At 43.8% G+C, this 15459-nt stretch overlaps 6 protein-coding genes across 6 annotated transcripts; all 6 read left to right on the top strand.

Annotated features, from left to right (window-relative positions):
• Positions 1-200: 200 nt before the first annotated feature.
• TM35_000371680 (uncharacterized protein) lies at positions 201-5582 on the top strand (the record flags this gene model as incomplete). Its single annotated transcript, XM_029029468.1, has 1 exon — positions 201-5582. The coding sequence occupies one exon, from the start codon at positions 201-203 to the stop codon at positions 5580-5582; it is 5382 nt and encodes a 1793-aa protein (XP_028879261.1).
• A 268-nt stretch (positions 5583-5850) lies between these two features.
• On the top strand, positions 5851-6264 carry TM35_000371670 (40S ribosomal protein S24e; the record flags this gene model as incomplete). Its single annotated transcript, XM_029029467.1, has 1 exon — positions 5851-6264. One exon carries the CDS (start codon positions 5851-5853, stop codon positions 6262-6264), a length of 414 nt encoding a protein of 137 aa, XP_028879260.1.
• A 266-nt stretch (positions 6265-6530) lies between these two features.
• TM35_000371660 (40S ribosomal protein S24e) lies at positions 6531-6944 on the top strand (the record flags this gene model as incomplete). Its single annotated transcript, XM_029029466.1, has 1 exon — positions 6531-6944. The coding sequence occupies one exon, from the start codon at positions 6531-6533 to the stop codon at positions 6942-6944; it is 414 nt and encodes a 137-aa protein (XP_028879259.1).
• Positions 6945-7717: 773 nt separating this feature from the next.
• On the top strand, positions 7718-8365 carry TM35_000371650 (uncharacterized protein; the record flags this gene model as incomplete). Its single annotated transcript, XM_029029465.1, has 1 exon — positions 7718-8365. One exon carries the CDS (start codon positions 7718-7720, stop codon positions 8363-8365), a length of 648 nt encoding a protein of 215 aa, XP_028879258.1.
• Positions 8366-8892: 527 nt separating this feature from the next.
• On the top strand, positions 8893-12033 carry TM35_000371640 (putative terminal uridylyltransferase 3; the record flags this gene model as incomplete). Its single annotated transcript, XM_029029464.1, has 1 exon — positions 8893-12033. One exon carries the CDS (start codon positions 8893-8895, stop codon positions 12031-12033), a length of 3141 nt encoding a protein of 1046 aa, XP_028879257.1.
• A 1817-nt stretch (positions 12034-13850) lies between these two features.
• Positions 13851-15341, top strand: TM35_000371630 (serine carboxypeptidase S28; the record flags this gene model as incomplete). Its single annotated transcript, XM_029029463.1, has 1 exon — positions 13851-15341. The coding sequence occupies one exon, from the start codon at positions 13851-13853 to the stop codon at positions 15339-15341; it is 1491 nt and encodes a 496-aa protein (XP_028879256.1).
• Positions 15342-15459: the final 118 nt, after the last annotated feature.

Here is a 15459-nt window from a genome sequence, read left to right as displayed (position 1 = left end):
GGATGATTGGTCTATACACTACTGTTATGTTAATGCCTTCTTCTGCATAACTGTTTTTTTTTTTTTTTTTCTCACTCTTTATTTCTTTTCTCCTCTACACACACATATACACGCGCACTTACGCTTGTATTCACAAATATAAACCCAAACATTATTACTGGGAAGCCAAAACTCAGGTGTTCTTGTTCGTGTTGTGTTGAATGCCAACATTTGCAGGCACTAGAGACCAGCGCAGACGCAAACTTGGCGTCGATAGCGTTGGTCGTGTTGTATGGCGAAACTGGGAACCTGGGAAAGAATATGTGCGAAAGATACGAGTGAGAAATTTAGATGCTCGAGCTCAGACGATCACGTACAAGCAACCGCTGCGAAAATCAACGTTCTTTATGGATTACCCTGATCCAGTTACGTTAAGCAGTGGTATGAGCTTTGACATTGAAGTACGCTTTCGGCCAACTGAACTTGTGGAATTGCATGATACTGTTGTTGTTGTGGTGGTAGACCGCGGCAGCTACGCAGTTCATTTAGAGTGTGAGTTGCCATTCGCGAAGTTACAACTACCAACACAGCACGATTTTGGGTACGTTGGAGTTGGAACAACGGCAGCAGAAACACTACAAATGAAGAACGCCGGAACGATGGCGGTGGACTTTGTGTGGGATTTACCGTCGCCGTTTGCCATTACACCGGCCCGTGGTGTACTGCAGGAGGATGAGACCGTTGATTTGAAAGTTACCTTCAGTCCATCGGAGGCGTGTACGCTGTTGGCTCGGGCGGTGTGTACATCAAGCAACGGTACTGAAGAATTAGGGAATTTGAAACTTTCAGGTATTGGTAAATACCCATTTGTGCGGGCGATAGAAGGAACTCCCAGTGATGGCGGCAATACCGTATTGCTGGACTTTGGACCTCAACTCTCATCTACAACGCGTATTATGACTTTTACCCTCGAAAATCCTTCCATGGTGGATGCTGCCTTTTCACTAGAGGTGGCAGACACGGCGATGACATGCCCTTTTACTGTAAAACCCACTACAGGTGTAATTGCACGAGGTACACAACAGACATTTAAAGTTCTCTTCGCCCCAAGAGTATCTGGTATGGTACACGTGAATGAATTACGGGTGGTGATAGCTGCAGGAAATACAGTTTTTGTACAACTTCGAGGTGTAGGTGCAGCTCCTAATGTACGTCTTTCCACCCGCATGATTGACTTTGGTGATGTGAAACTTGACGAAGAGAGTTCTTTTGGAGTAGTAAAAACAGTGATGGTAGGAGGAGAAAGAGAAGGAGGAGAGATGGGAGGAAGATCAACAGGTTTAGTATCATCAAAGGTACGACAACGTTTCTTTGCTATTAAGAACAATTCAGAAATTGCTGTGAAATTCTGTTTTATAGCAATAGCACCTGGAGCCGCTTTTGTGGTGGAACCAGTATCAGGAGAGTTACCTGCAAAGGGTAGTGTACGGGTGAAGGTAGAGTTCTGTCCAACACATTCAATAAATTATCTTCGTCGATTATTGATCTATGTAGAGCATGCAGAAGGTCTTTTGTATGTAGATGTCTTTGGTTCTGCCTATGACAGTATTATACGACCTATGCCATTTGGAATTAAAGAAGTGGAATCATTTTTTAAACGTCAGGAGTGTGGATTGGGAAGTGTGGAACCAGATGATTTGGTTGCTATAAACAATGCATTGCAGAGTGGACGCACATATGATGAAGTGTCCAATTTAATACTATCTATGCATCCAGAACTGGATTATGATATGGATAGTAATAATACTAGGAGTACAATTACTATGGGACGTAAAAAACAGTTGGACCTTTCCTATATAACACCAGGAATATCAAAAAATACACCTTTTTACCTAAATACGGGGATATTACTCTTTTTTGCAAATAATAATTATGACTCTCAACAGGTCATTGTATATAATAAAACTAAAACTCCTGCAACTGCGTACTGGTGTTATCCACATAACTCTGCATTTCGTATTTCACCTACAGAGGGAGATGTTCCACCGTGTTCCTTCTGTAAGTTTACTCTCTCTCCAACTTCGGCCATGTTAGGTCCTGTCGCTGAGGAATATCTTGAATGTTATGTGAATTACAAGCAAATGCGTTCTTTCCGTCTGGTTGAAGAAGGTGGTTTTACACCACCCTGCTTTTTTCCTTTACATTGTCAGTGGGGGGTTTCCACTGGAGTAGTAGAAGAAGGAACACTGTTATCAAATATCAAAGTACCTGGATCTCTGATATTTCCCGCATGTCGAACTGGTGAACTCGCACACACTATTCTTGATTTGGAAAACCGAGGTAATGTGGCGGTGATGTTCACAGTTACCATTCACACAGATAGTATTGAACCAAAAGATAATAATGTAAAGGATGCAACGAATGGACATCTTCTCACCTGTAGCCCCACCAGTGGTCTCTTACTACCACATCAGGATTATCATATCGTATTATCATTTCAGCCCACATTTGCTATGAGATTTCGCGGTAAGGCCATAGTGACTTTTAACCATAGCGAGAGGGATGAGGTGAGAGTGGCTTTACAAGCTGAGAGTTTTTCACCAGAACTTGTGATTGAAGATAGATCTATGATTGTCTTGCAGCCTACATGTGTTACAGGAGAGTCCCATCGTCGTTTGAAGGTTTCTAATCCAACTTGCATTCCAATTATGTTTAATGTATTCCCATCGTTGGAACTTATGGATGTTGTACGGTGTGAACCCGCTGTTGGTATTCTTGGAGCTGGACAACAGACGGAAATGAAGTTGATCTTTACTCCGAACAAGGCTGAAATGTATGAGGGTCAGGTAAACTTTTTGATTTCTGATGCTGACGAATCACAGAAATCCCACTCCGTTAGCACCAGCAGTAGCAGAAAAGAAGAAGAAGAGGACAGAAAAATTATTTCTTGTCCATGTGTGGGTGAGGGATTCCACGCTGTTGTTGAGGTGGAACCAGTAGCAATAGAACATGAAGGTCCTGCTTTGCAGAAGAAAACATTTGAATGGACTATTTATAACAGCAGTGTATGTGAAGTATTCTACGAGGTGCGTTGGCTCTCCATATCAGATAATGTGCGATCACATCAAGATGAAGAATCACCAGTTCAGTTAAGTAACAACAAGACTGGTGTTTTGGCAGCACGTTCCCATACGGTTGTACTTGTCACGCTTCAACCCCATTCTGGTGTTTCCAAATACATTTTATATATACTTGTAGGAGGTAGTGGTGTAAAATTAAATACAATTCCACACCCTACAAGTCTGCATGAAATACGTCAACACCCACACTGTGAAGTTCGTTTGAAGGGTACAAGACCAGCTGTTCAAATAACGGATGTTCGTTCACTACAACAACATCGATCTCAATTATGGTGTCAATTAGCTATTAACAGTGTTAATGCTGTTCTCGCTGCACCTGTACAGGCGATTGATTTGGAGAGTGATTCATTTGCTTTTAAACAGTATGTTAAAGGTCTTGAACCTATTTTTATGGATGTTGGTGTAGGTACCATATTGGATTCAAAGAAGGAAATTATACTTCGTGTTGAAAATGCAGGAATGTGTGCAGCTTCCTTTAAGTTTTGGTACCCTACAGAACATGAAGGTGGGAATGAGACTTGGTTCATTGAGGATGAAGAACTGGAGGATATTCAACGCATACTTTCAGATCAGTTACTAGAGATAACACCACGTGAAGGGACTATTCCTGTAGGATCACATAAGGTAATCACCATCACATACCGTCACAGTACTGTTGGAGCACACATTCTACCTGTACTCCTCCGTCTGAGCGAGGGAAAAAAAGCTCTTCTAGTTTTGGAGGGTCGTACGGTTTTACCAGATGCCAATGCATTGGCTTTTCATCATCCTTATATTTACAATCTTCACCCTGTTGCCCTTGGCGATGTGGAGCCACCACTACAAACTATAACCCTGAGAAACACAGCTTCACGAGAGGTTGAATATGTTGTACATGAGGATTTATTAAGAATGGTGGCGGAGAAAAATTGTGGTTTCCCAGTATTTCAGTGTTTAAATCCTACAGGTAAAATTTTAGCAGGTGAATCAGTACAACTTAAATTTTACTTTCGTCCTTTAGAAGCACGTGAGTATCACATTGATGTAGCACTATGGACAGTGGATGGTGAGGAGTATGATGTACAATTTCACGGTATTGGTTATCATCCAAAGAAGAATTCCGCAGAATCTATACGGCATATGATTAATAATGCCTTCTTATCTATTCCTATCTCACCTACACTACGTCTTCCTCTTGATAAATGTCCTGTTGCTCTTTCTATGGATGTCATACGTGTTGGGGCAGCCCCTTGTTTTTCTTTGCATCGTCGCATATGCTATTTGGAAAATAGACACAATCGTCATACTTACTCTTTTGTTTGGCAGACTTCTTTAGAACCTGGAAGTTCAACATTAGAGGTTTCACCTAACCGTGGTGTGCTAAGACCTGGTCAACGAATCCGCTGTCATTTTGCAATGTATTGTGGTAGTTTGAATCAAGTTTTGGAAACTTCTGTATTCTGCCATATTCATAATGAGACTCTAGCTTCCGGAAGTGTTTCTACTACTATTAATACTGCTGGAGGAGCTCAGAAATCAAGGATTGGTAATGCTGCTATAATGCAAGATAATACATCCGATACAAAATCAACAGAAGAAAATTTATTGAATGATCCTCTACTGGATACTAAACCATCCTTATCTAATCAAGGTTTTGTACGTTCTACCTGTACAAAGTTACGACCTTTGGGATCGAATAAAAATCGTTTGCCTGTAACAAGTATTCCACCTGAGTTTCAGAGTCTGCGTGTTTTGGCAGCTTCTACGGCATCTCATGTATTGACTTCTCAGCAAACGTTTGTAGAAGAAGGTCCTGTTATAGATCATGCTCTTGAGTTCTTTGTTCAAGCGAGAATCATGTCTATAGAGTCATATGAACGGCTTTACGGCAAACAAGCCTTACAACAAATGTACTTCCCCATGCTTTGTCAAAACTTTGTTGATCCCACTTCCCTCCATTTAATACAAAAGAAGGGAGAGAAAAAGCGTACGAGGTATACTGCTGAAGAAGCAGTAGTGGCGTTGGAAGTCTTGGATGGACTCTTACGCGCAGTTATTGCTCGACCGCAGGTACATGCGGCCTTCACAGAACCCATCGTGGAAGAGGCTCCATACTATAGGGAAATGATTCTTACAACTACTAAACCTGCCTCTTCTTATTCTTCTACTTCTCCATCTACTGCACAATGGAATAAGTCACCATCTGAACACATCTCTTCTTCTGCAGTTGAGCTAACAAAGACAAGTACGAAGACAGCTACTTCCTCGCAATCACCACTACCAATGTTATCATCATCACCAGGACCTTCTGTATCTTCTGAGACGTATGTATCATCTGCGTCCTTAACAAAACGATGTGATGGAGCTGTGTTAAACATAGTGGAAGAGTTGCTAGCGGATGTTACTGTTCATGTTCTTGACGCCATCGCGGGAGAGCTGGAGTATTCTCAGACGGAGGTGAGCAAGGGAGTGAAGAACAACTAGTTGAAAGGAGTATTCTCAAGGGTATGTTCAATGATGTAAATCCAGATTGATGATTGTGGATGTCCAGAAGGACAGATACACAACCACAGTGAGCGAAACAAACTGTGACGCTTTTGTTTTTCTTCTTTCCTCTTGTTTATTTATTTTAACGGTGTACCTTGTTTTTTTCTATTTGCATGGTTACACTTTTCTTAAATTTTTTTTTTTTTTCATTCTTTTCCCTTTCCTCTCTTTTCACCTAATTACTACAGTTCAAGAAAAAAGTAACATGGTCTTCCAGAAGAAGAAGGCGGAGGTGACGGTCCGCACCTCGCAATTCAAGGTGAACAAGCTGCTTAACCGCAAGCAGTTCATCGTAGAGGTGAACCACCCCGGCTGGTGCGGGACTGTCCCGGCGAAGCTCATCCGCAGCCGCCTCGCGTCGCTCTACAAGGTCTCGGACGAGAACCAGATCTCCGTCTTCGGCTTCAAGACGAAGTTCGGTGGCGGTAAGACAACTGGCTTTGGTCTCATTTACGACGACCTCGCCGCCCTGAAGCGCATTGAGCCCAACTACCGCAAGGCCCGTCTTGGTATGGGCAAGAAGAAGCTCCCGGCCCGCAAGTCCGTGAAGGAACGCCGCAACCGTAACAAGAAGATCCGCGGTAAGGCGAAGGGCAAGATGCAGACGAAGAAGAAGTAAAAAGAAAAATAGCAATGAAAGACATGTTTTCTTCCTTGAACTGAGTGTTTTTTTTTAAATTTTTATTTTGTCTCTGTGTGTGTATGTTTTTGCAGTTGGCAATGCAGCATGCCAGTGGTAATAGATTGAAGGTGATCGGGAGGGATCTAGTTTTACAGGTATCTTAGCTCCATCTTGAGTCTATACTACTGCAAATATTACTACAATTCTTTTTTTTTTATATTTCTTTTTCTTTTTTTCATATTTCTTTCCTCCAAAGGGATACCATGGTCTTCCAGAAGAAGAAGGCGGAGGTGACGGTCCGCACCTCGCAATTCAAGGTGAACAAGCTGCTTAACCGCAAGCAGTTCATCGTGGAGGTGAACCACCCCGGCTGGTGCGGGACTGTCCCGGCGAAGCTCATCCGCAGCCGCCTCGCGTCGCTCTACAAGGTCTCGGACGAGAACCAGATCTCCGTCTTCGGCTTCAAGACGAAGTTCGGTGGCGGTAAGACAACTGGCTTTGGTCTCATTTACGACGACCTCGCCGCCCTGAAGCGCATTGAGCCCAACTACCGCAAGGCCCGTCTTGGTATGGGCAAGAAGAAGCTCCCGGCCCGCAAGTCCGTGAAGGAACGCCGCAACCGTAACAAGAAGATCCGCGGTAAGGCGAAGGGCAAGATGCAGACGAAGAAGAAGTAAGCGCGAGGCCGATTTCGTGGGGTATGTTTTTGGTCGTTGCTGTCTTGTTATCGCCGACAATGCCATGATTTCTCTCTCAGGTTCACTTTTATTTTTCTTTTATATTTTTATTTTTGAAGGATATTACGAAAATATGAGTGTCATTGTTATTGGGATTTGTAGCCATTATTGTGTACGAGGTGTGATGGTATTTCTAGTTCTTCTTTTTTCCCCCTTTTTTTTCTCTTCTCTATTCCTTTGCATATTATTTAATAGGTTATTATATATGATTAATAGTGGCCATAAAAAAGAAAAAAAAAATGATGATGCTATGATGTTTATTCTTCACTTATTTTAATAATTTGTGGGGAGGGGTATTTGTTCGGATTTTGGCTCTTACGACCGTTTAGTTTCTTGTACAATTTGCAGGAGCGCCAGTGTGCCAATAGGATAAGCAAGTCTACAAAATACTTTATTTTACAGAATCTTCCCTCTGTTCTCATTCTAACAGTTACCTAAAGAAAGAATCCATCGGTTTTTTTTTTTTTTCTCTTTTTCTCTTTTTTTCCCTCTTTTTCTCTCTTTCGTCATTATATATATATATAATGTTGCACCTCTGAATCCTGTGTGATACACCCAATTTATTTTTATCAGTATCCACATACACATACACATATATACATACAAACAAAGTGAAAAAAAGAAAGATATAAAAGAAGATTTCTGGTCCAGCGTTTTATTTTCATTCTCTTATTTATAGTTTTGTTTGTTTGTTTGTTTTTGTTTGAACTGATATGGGAGAGGGTACTGATGAGCAGAGTGTCACCAGCGTCACTTTTCAGTGGGCGCGTGCTGGAAACACGTATACTCTGCAGGGTAACCAGGTGCTGCACAAAGGGGGAGGTGTTGCTCCCTATAGACCGGTGATCGGTGACTTGGCAATATCGCCAGGTAGAGGAAAACTCTTTTATGAGATACGAACAAACACCGACGGCTGTAAGATAGGTCTGTGCACAGAAGAGGCGTTCCATACTGAAGTAGAACTACAGGATGTAGAACTAGGAAAAAAATATATTCCCTCAGAGCCATCTGACAAACTGCCACCCAATCCCAATTGTTGGGTGTTTAATTGCCAGACCTCTACTGTAGAAGTGAATGGGGAGGAAAAAAAGAAACTATGGCGTTTGTTTGTCCCTGTCTCAGGGGCACGGTTTGGATTTCTTGTCAATACCGATGAAGGAATTGTACAACTGTACGTCAATGACGAATACCAGGGTATTCTATTCGACAGTTCTCTGGGTCTGAAAGGTAAAACCCTCTTTCCATGCATTGGACTAGCAGGAATGGATATGAACAATAGAAACATTGGGTTCGGCAACAAGAGCGCCACTGTGAGCCCTGTGAAACGATTTCCTGCCAGTGGAGGTGTGAATACTGCTTGAGGAGATGAGAGCATTTCGTCTATGCCTAAGGAGCACATGCTCAGTAACAGTGAGTTTGGGTTACCTTGTGCAGTGATGGTTCTCCCGTGCTAGATACAGCAAAGCAAAAGAAGGAAAGAAAAACGACTGTTTTATTATTATTATTATTATTATTATTATTATTATTATTATTATTATTATTATTATTATTATTCTTTTAACTATTCTTTTTTTTTTCCTTCTTTTTGCATGTATTCTTTTTTTTTTTTGCGTATAAAGACATGGGATTTTTTTTCTTCTGCAGTTGACAGCTATGACTGTGGTTCTTTATTTGGTTTTACTTTCTTTCCTTTGTCATGTTTTTCTTTTCTTGACTCTTGGGACCCTATGATTCGTATTGGGACGTTCTCATTCTGGTGTCTATTGCCACATACATTTAAAATAAACGTTTTAGCAAGAATCCCATATATTTACAAAGTACTTTGTATTCTGTGCAGTACAGCAAAGGGGTAAAGTGAACAGATACGTCACAGCGTTTGACTACGATAATGGATCCTCAAACTGCTCCTCTAGAAATTAATGAGATGCATGACCGTAATGATGAATCTTTAAGAGCATCTGAGAACGAGGGGAGAGTGGCAAATGAGGGTGAGGGAGAACTGGGTGAAATGAAGGAAGAGGAAAAGGCTAGTGCCTTGAAGTTCACTTGTGATTTGTGTGATGTTCCAGTAGATAGGGATGAGTTAGATGCGCATCTACAGGAGAATCATGCAGCATTGCTCCATTTATGTGATCACTATCTTTCAGATATAAGAGATGAATTGGTTCAACTAGATACCCAAACGGAATACATCAAAACACTTGCTGAGTTTGTGGAGGAGAGTGTTGTTTATCTTGATAAGGGACCTGAAGCGTTTGATATAGTTTTGCGTGCCACCATGCAACTTGACAGAATTATGAGAGGTATCTATCCTGTTACCCATACATTTCTCTTCGGGAGTTGCGTCTCATATGGATCCTGGGATGGTGTAGGTGATGCTGACTTTGTCATTTTACATCCTGCACAGCTGGAAGAAGGGAAAAACATTCTTGAAGATGAACGTAGAGCTGTTTTTGCTGCTACTAGAAAGTTGCGCGATGTTGGTTTTCTCTTTGAAGAATTGGAGCCAGTTGTCAGGGCAAGTGTACCTGTTGTTAGGCGGGTACAGAAGGAACGCCCACCCCTACATATTCCACAGTATGACGATAAATTTAAGATTAAGTACGAGTTTAAGCCTCAAAGGAATGACATCTTTCTTAAACGTCTCATTCACAAGGTTCAAAAAATGCATGGTATTGTTGAGGAATCCGGAAATTGTGAACTAACGGCCAGCTACAAGAGTGGACTAGACGCCGTTGCAGCGTTTAGACAAGCAAGGCGGGATGAATTGGAAAATGTGACATGGAGCTGGAGGACTGACTGCTGCCTGCCGGAGATGTTCTTTCTTGACTTTGACGTCAGTTTCCGACCATTCGGTCTGCGTAACAGCTGGCTCATGCGTTTATATCTCATGCAGAGCCCCGAAGTCCGTGCTGGTGCGGCCTTCCTGAAGAAGTGGAGCAAACGGTGCGGCATCAACAACCCTATAAAGGGATTCCTCACCTCCTACGCCGTGAACGTTCTGTGGGTATCCTATCTGTTGCATGTTGCTGCCGTGGAGTTTGTCGACCCAGCCTCCGTGCCGCTGTTACCGGAGAAAGCGAATAACGTGACGTATCTGCCGCTGTTGCCACTGCAGGACCCGTCGTATTCATCGTTGCGTCTTGGCGAGTTATTGATTGGCTTCTTCCACCACTACAGCAACTTTGCGTGGAATGCACGTGTGGTGTCGCTGCGTGTGCCCGGCGGGTCTGTGTGCCGCTCTGAACTCAAGTGGACGATTGAGTGGGAGGTGGTGGCGCCGCGGCCGCGGGATCGCGTGTGGTATCGTCTGTGTGTGGAGGACCCGTACGAGGCGGACCGCAATCTCGGCCGGCATCTCTCGCCGGCGAAGGCCGCCTTTGTCCACGCGCAGTTCCCTCGCGCCCTCCAACACGTCCGCCGCGGGACGCCGGAAAAACTTCTCGTCGACGTTCGTCGCAACGCCGCGGCAGCCCTCTCCGCGATCGTCCACCGCGCGGTCTACGGCGAAGGCGTCGAGACGATGCCGCTCGCAGACGCCCACAACTTCTTCACCGCCCGTGTCAATGCGGCTGGGGGTTTCGATGGCCCCAGTGATGGGGAGGAGCTGCTTGGTTACTACGAGGTCTCCCGTTCACTGCGCTCGCTCTGCAATGAGCTCGAGGCAGTTGCAGAGGCCAGGACGTTGACGAGGCGTCTGAGAAAACCGAGGACGAGGGTCAGAAGGAGGAATCGGCACAGGACAAAGCATGACGAAACAACGAATGGCGGCGGTGGGAAAGAGATAGAACAGACTGACACAGAAGCAACAGAGATGAAAGCAACACATGCGACGGAATCCAAACTACAAGAAGAGAATGAGACAGCAAGTGAACTGAAGACAAGTACCGGAAGCGAAAGCAAGGATAGGGAGAAAGATGATAATAAGGAAATCGACGATAAGGAAGACGACGTTAACGAAGCCAAACCTGACGATGATGACGGAAACAAGAGCCTGAGTAAGAAGGCAAAACACAGAGACATGAAAGACACTGTTAAGGAGAATAATAATAACAACAACGAGGAGAAGGCTTGCAATGACGAGGACATCATAAATCAAGCCGATGATACCAACAGAAAGGAGAGTGAGGACAGGGACAATGATGATAATAAGAAAAGCAACGACAAGGAAGACGACATAAATGAGGACAACCATGATGATGATGACGGAAACAAGAGCCTGAGTAAGAAGGCAAAACACAGAGACATGAAAGACACTGTTAAGGAGAATAATAATAACAACAACGAGGAGAAGGCTTGCAATGACGAGGACATCATGAATCAAGCCGATGATACCAACAGAAAGGAGAGTGAGGACAGGGACAATGATGATGATAAGAAAAGCAACGACAAGGAAGACGACATAAATGAGGACAACCATGATGATGATGGTGATGATGATGATCATGATGATGGGAAAAGTGATAATGATGATAAAGAAAGAATTTTGCTATCGCTACACGCATGCTTTCTCGAAACTGAAGAGAAAATGCGTTTGGCAGGACGTCTTGGCATTCCTGCTGATGATGTCCCTGGAGCAGTGCGGGGTGCATATTTCTTTGCTTATGACCGAGCCTTCTACACTCTGGAAGAGAAGGAAACTTTTGAGCGGCATGCGGATGCTATTCTGCAGGTTTTTTCAGACAGCTCTAAAACAAATGAGAATGTGTATATGGCACTGCAGAGACAAATACCAACAGTATTACGGGATGATGCACTGATTCTTGAGCTTCTCGATGCCCACAGCAAACACGAATTGTTGGCTATCGACAAGAAAAAAGCGCCACTACAACCCGTTGTTCGCAGCAAGCCAACTGATGTGAAGAAGGCTAGACATTCCACAAGAGTACAACGTGCATCGCATTACTCGGATGGTGTCTGCAGCGAATGCAATAGAAAGGATGTGCGCGTATGGCCTACAACTGATCGAGTCCATGATCCCGGTATGTACTGTGATTCTTGTTGGAGAGTTTACGAAAATAGTGGATAGAAGGACTTGGATAGAATAAGTATCATTACAGGCAGTGTGCTTTTGCTGATTAAACTCAACTTCATTTTTTTCTTTTTTTTGCTGATTTGAGAGTTAATGTCCAATAAGGTCATGGACTTCCTGCGGGAATGTTTTTGTTTTGATATACCAGTGGGTAGTAGTTATGCAAAGGAAAAGTGTTGTTTCTATTCTAATCAGTATATATATTTCTCCTATACCTCTCATCGTTGCCGAGCATCATTCTCAGGGTGATGAACGCACGTCCTTATTGTACTTCAATGTTTTACTTTTTCTTTTCTCTTACACCTTTTATTATTATTATTATTATTATTATTATTATTTTTTTTTTTTGCTGCTTAGCAGAGATGATATTTATTCTATTATGCGACCACAGTTTGCATTGCCTTGAGGTGCTATCGACAGCACCAGCAGTAGGAACACACACACACACACTTGCGAGGGTCAACTTTCCGGCGCCGATGGGCCTACATATGCCCAGGGATGCCTAGTGCATTGCCCCGAGATGCCACAACAGCAGCAGAAATACTCTGGTACCTTTAAACACCATTTCCTGTGATCATCATTTTGTTTCCTCTATTTTCCTCTCTTCTACTGTATGCCGAATTCATTTTAACAGTATCGGAAACGTCTGCTACGCGGTGTACTTTGAGCATACCTTTCAGTTGTGAGCTGCACCACCAAAGCGACGTGAGATGTGTTTCTCTCCCATCACCAGGATCTGGTTCTTTTTTATCCTTCGTCCCCCATTCCTCCCGTAATGGCCCATAAAAGCGGTCGTTCTGGGCGCTGGATGCGGAACTCTATGCATTTTTGCGCAAGTAAACACTGCGAGATCATGTATGCGAGGTCGATATATATATTAGTGAGAATACGCAGGGATTGACTGCATGGAGCTGGGGTCGGTTGTGTGGCTCTTTTTTTTTGTTTTCTCTTTCACCCACCTATATGCTAAAACAGATTGAAGTGAAATTTGTATTCTGTATATTTATTTGTTTATTTATTTTTGGCTTCCATATTTTTTTTTCTTTTTTTCCTATAGTTGTGAGGGATGTCGACAGTGGCGGAGTTGCAGCAGCAACTCGAACTTCTACGCAAGCGTCAAGCTGAGGAATTAGAGCGGGAAGTAGCGGCGTTCGAAAGCATCAATCGTGAACTGGCAGAGATGCAGGAGCTAAGTGAAACTCTGGAACAAGAGGAACGTGAGCTGGAGCGACGCCTCGGTGCACAAGGTTCTTGCAGCGAAGGTACAGAGGTTACCGGGGGCCTGATGCCATTAATCGGCGATTTTGTACTCGGATTAGTAGATCCTGATGATACAAGAAGTAAGCGACGCTGAGTGTCACGTTTTTTTTTTTGTTTCATAAAAAAAAAGAGTGATTTTTTTCTTGTCTTTTCATTGTTCTTGCTTCTATATTCGTGATTATTACTCTATCTATCTATTACTTTCCTCTCTGCTTCTAAAAATGTCTCTGTTTTTGGGGTCAAACATTTCTTTCGGTGGTTTTTTATTTGTTATGTATGTATGTTGTTTTTCTCTTGTCTCTGCTGTGTTTTTTGAAAGTAAGGCTTAGGCTATTCCACATATTTGTTATTTCAGGGGGAGACACTTCTTGCAAAAATAGGGGATATTAGTAGCGGTTAGGAGTGTAATAGGACTGTACAACAGTCTTTTTTACTTTTATTGGTCGGAAGAAGGAGCCGAACTTGGCTGTAACGTATTGTTTTTCTCGTATTGGATTCATACTGTTTTTTTTTCTTGTCTCTCGAGACTTTTTGCCGTTGCCTTTATCAGTGCAATGAACTATCGTTTCTGTACTCCCCTTAAATTGTCTGCACTGGGAATGCTGCTCCTAGTGCTGTTTTTGATGTGTAGTGCTTCAGCGCAGGGAGCGGTGCACCCTTCTATCATTCCTCCACGTGCCAGAGGTGGTCTCGTCTACCTAGAGGCGCTCAAGCAACACCAACAACCAGAAGAAGAAGAACAACAACGACAAGAGCGAAAAGAGGGTTACAAACATAAATACACTACCACTTCTGATCTCCGCGCGCAGTACTATGACCAGGCCATCGACCATAATGATCCCGCCGCCGGTCAGTTCCGGCAGCGCTGGTGGGTGGACCGCACCGCGTGGGACGACCAGAACGGGCCTGCGATTTTGTATGTGAATGGCGAGGGGCCGGCCTCTGGAGTGCCGAACGGTGCGGTGCTGAAGTACAGCCGTGCTGTGCGGGCCGCTGTCTTCTCCCTCGAGCACCGCTTCTACGGCGATAGCATGCCGGCCCCACTCACAAACCGCAGTATGTTGAAGCACTTGACCGTGGCGAACGCCCTTGCAGACCTGCGGGCATTTAAACAGTACGCAGAGCAGGTGGTCTTGGGAAAGAAGGTGAAATGGCTCATCGTGGGTGGCAGTTACGCCGGGGCTCTGAGTGCGTGGGCGCGGACCGCATTCCCGGATGACTTCTTCGCCGCATGGAGCAGCAGCGGGGTGGTAAATGCCATCTTTGACTACAATGCATTTGACGGTCATTTACTGGATGTGTTACCACCCGCTTGTGCAGTCGCCATTCGCTCAATATTTGAGGAGTTTTCAGTGGCCTATGATGATCCCGTGCGGCGAAAAAGTATGATGCAAGATTTTGGTACACCAGATTACTTCACTAAAGCGGATATGGCATGGATGCTTGCTGATGGTTCAGCAATGGCTGTTCAGTATGGGTATAAGGATAACCTTTGCTCGGCGTTACAACCAGTTAACATGAGTAACCCTTTTAAACAGTATGGTGATTTTGTAAGGTCACTCTGGGGGGACTCGTTTACAAGTGATTGCTATTACAGCACTGAATGTTTGTCCAACGCGAAGTACAGCGATCAGTGGGATTCCAGCTACGCATGGGTGTATCAATGCTGCTCAGAACTGGCGTATTGGCAAATAAGTTACCCGGGTAGTCTTCGACTAAGTGATGTGACCACCTCATACTTTATCTCACAGTGCCGCGCAGCATTCGGAGAGATGCAGTTGCCTGATACCTTTGCCTTCAATAAGAAACACGGTGGCTCTCATCCTGCAGCTACACGTGTGGTGGCAACACAAGGTTCGGATGATCCCTGGTTGCCTGCTGGCGTGACAGAGACACTTAACGAGGAGTACCCAGTATTAATAGCACAGTGTAACGGGTGTGGGCACTGCGGGGATTTGAGTGAGCCGTCTTCTTCGGATCCACCATCCCTCGTCGCGCAGCGAATGACACTAAGGAACTATTTAGACACCTGGTTTCAAAATTGACTAATTAGAGTAAATAAAAAAAAAAAATAAGGAAAAGTGGTGGGAGAAAGGGGGAAAAAAAGGGTATGAATCTGTGTGAATTAGATATTTCTTGCAGTGCATTGATACGTGCATATAT

Source organism: Trypanosoma theileri (genome assembly GCF_002087225.1).
Source record: "Trypanosoma theileri isolate Edinburgh chromosome Unknown TM35_Tth_37_V1, whole genome shotgun sequence".
NCBI lineage: Eukaryota > Euglenozoa > Kinetoplastea > Trypanosomatida > Trypanosomatidae > Trypanosoma > Trypanosoma theileri.
Note: the sequence above shows the minus strand (reverse complement) of the source record. Positions and strands in the feature narration are given on the sequence as shown.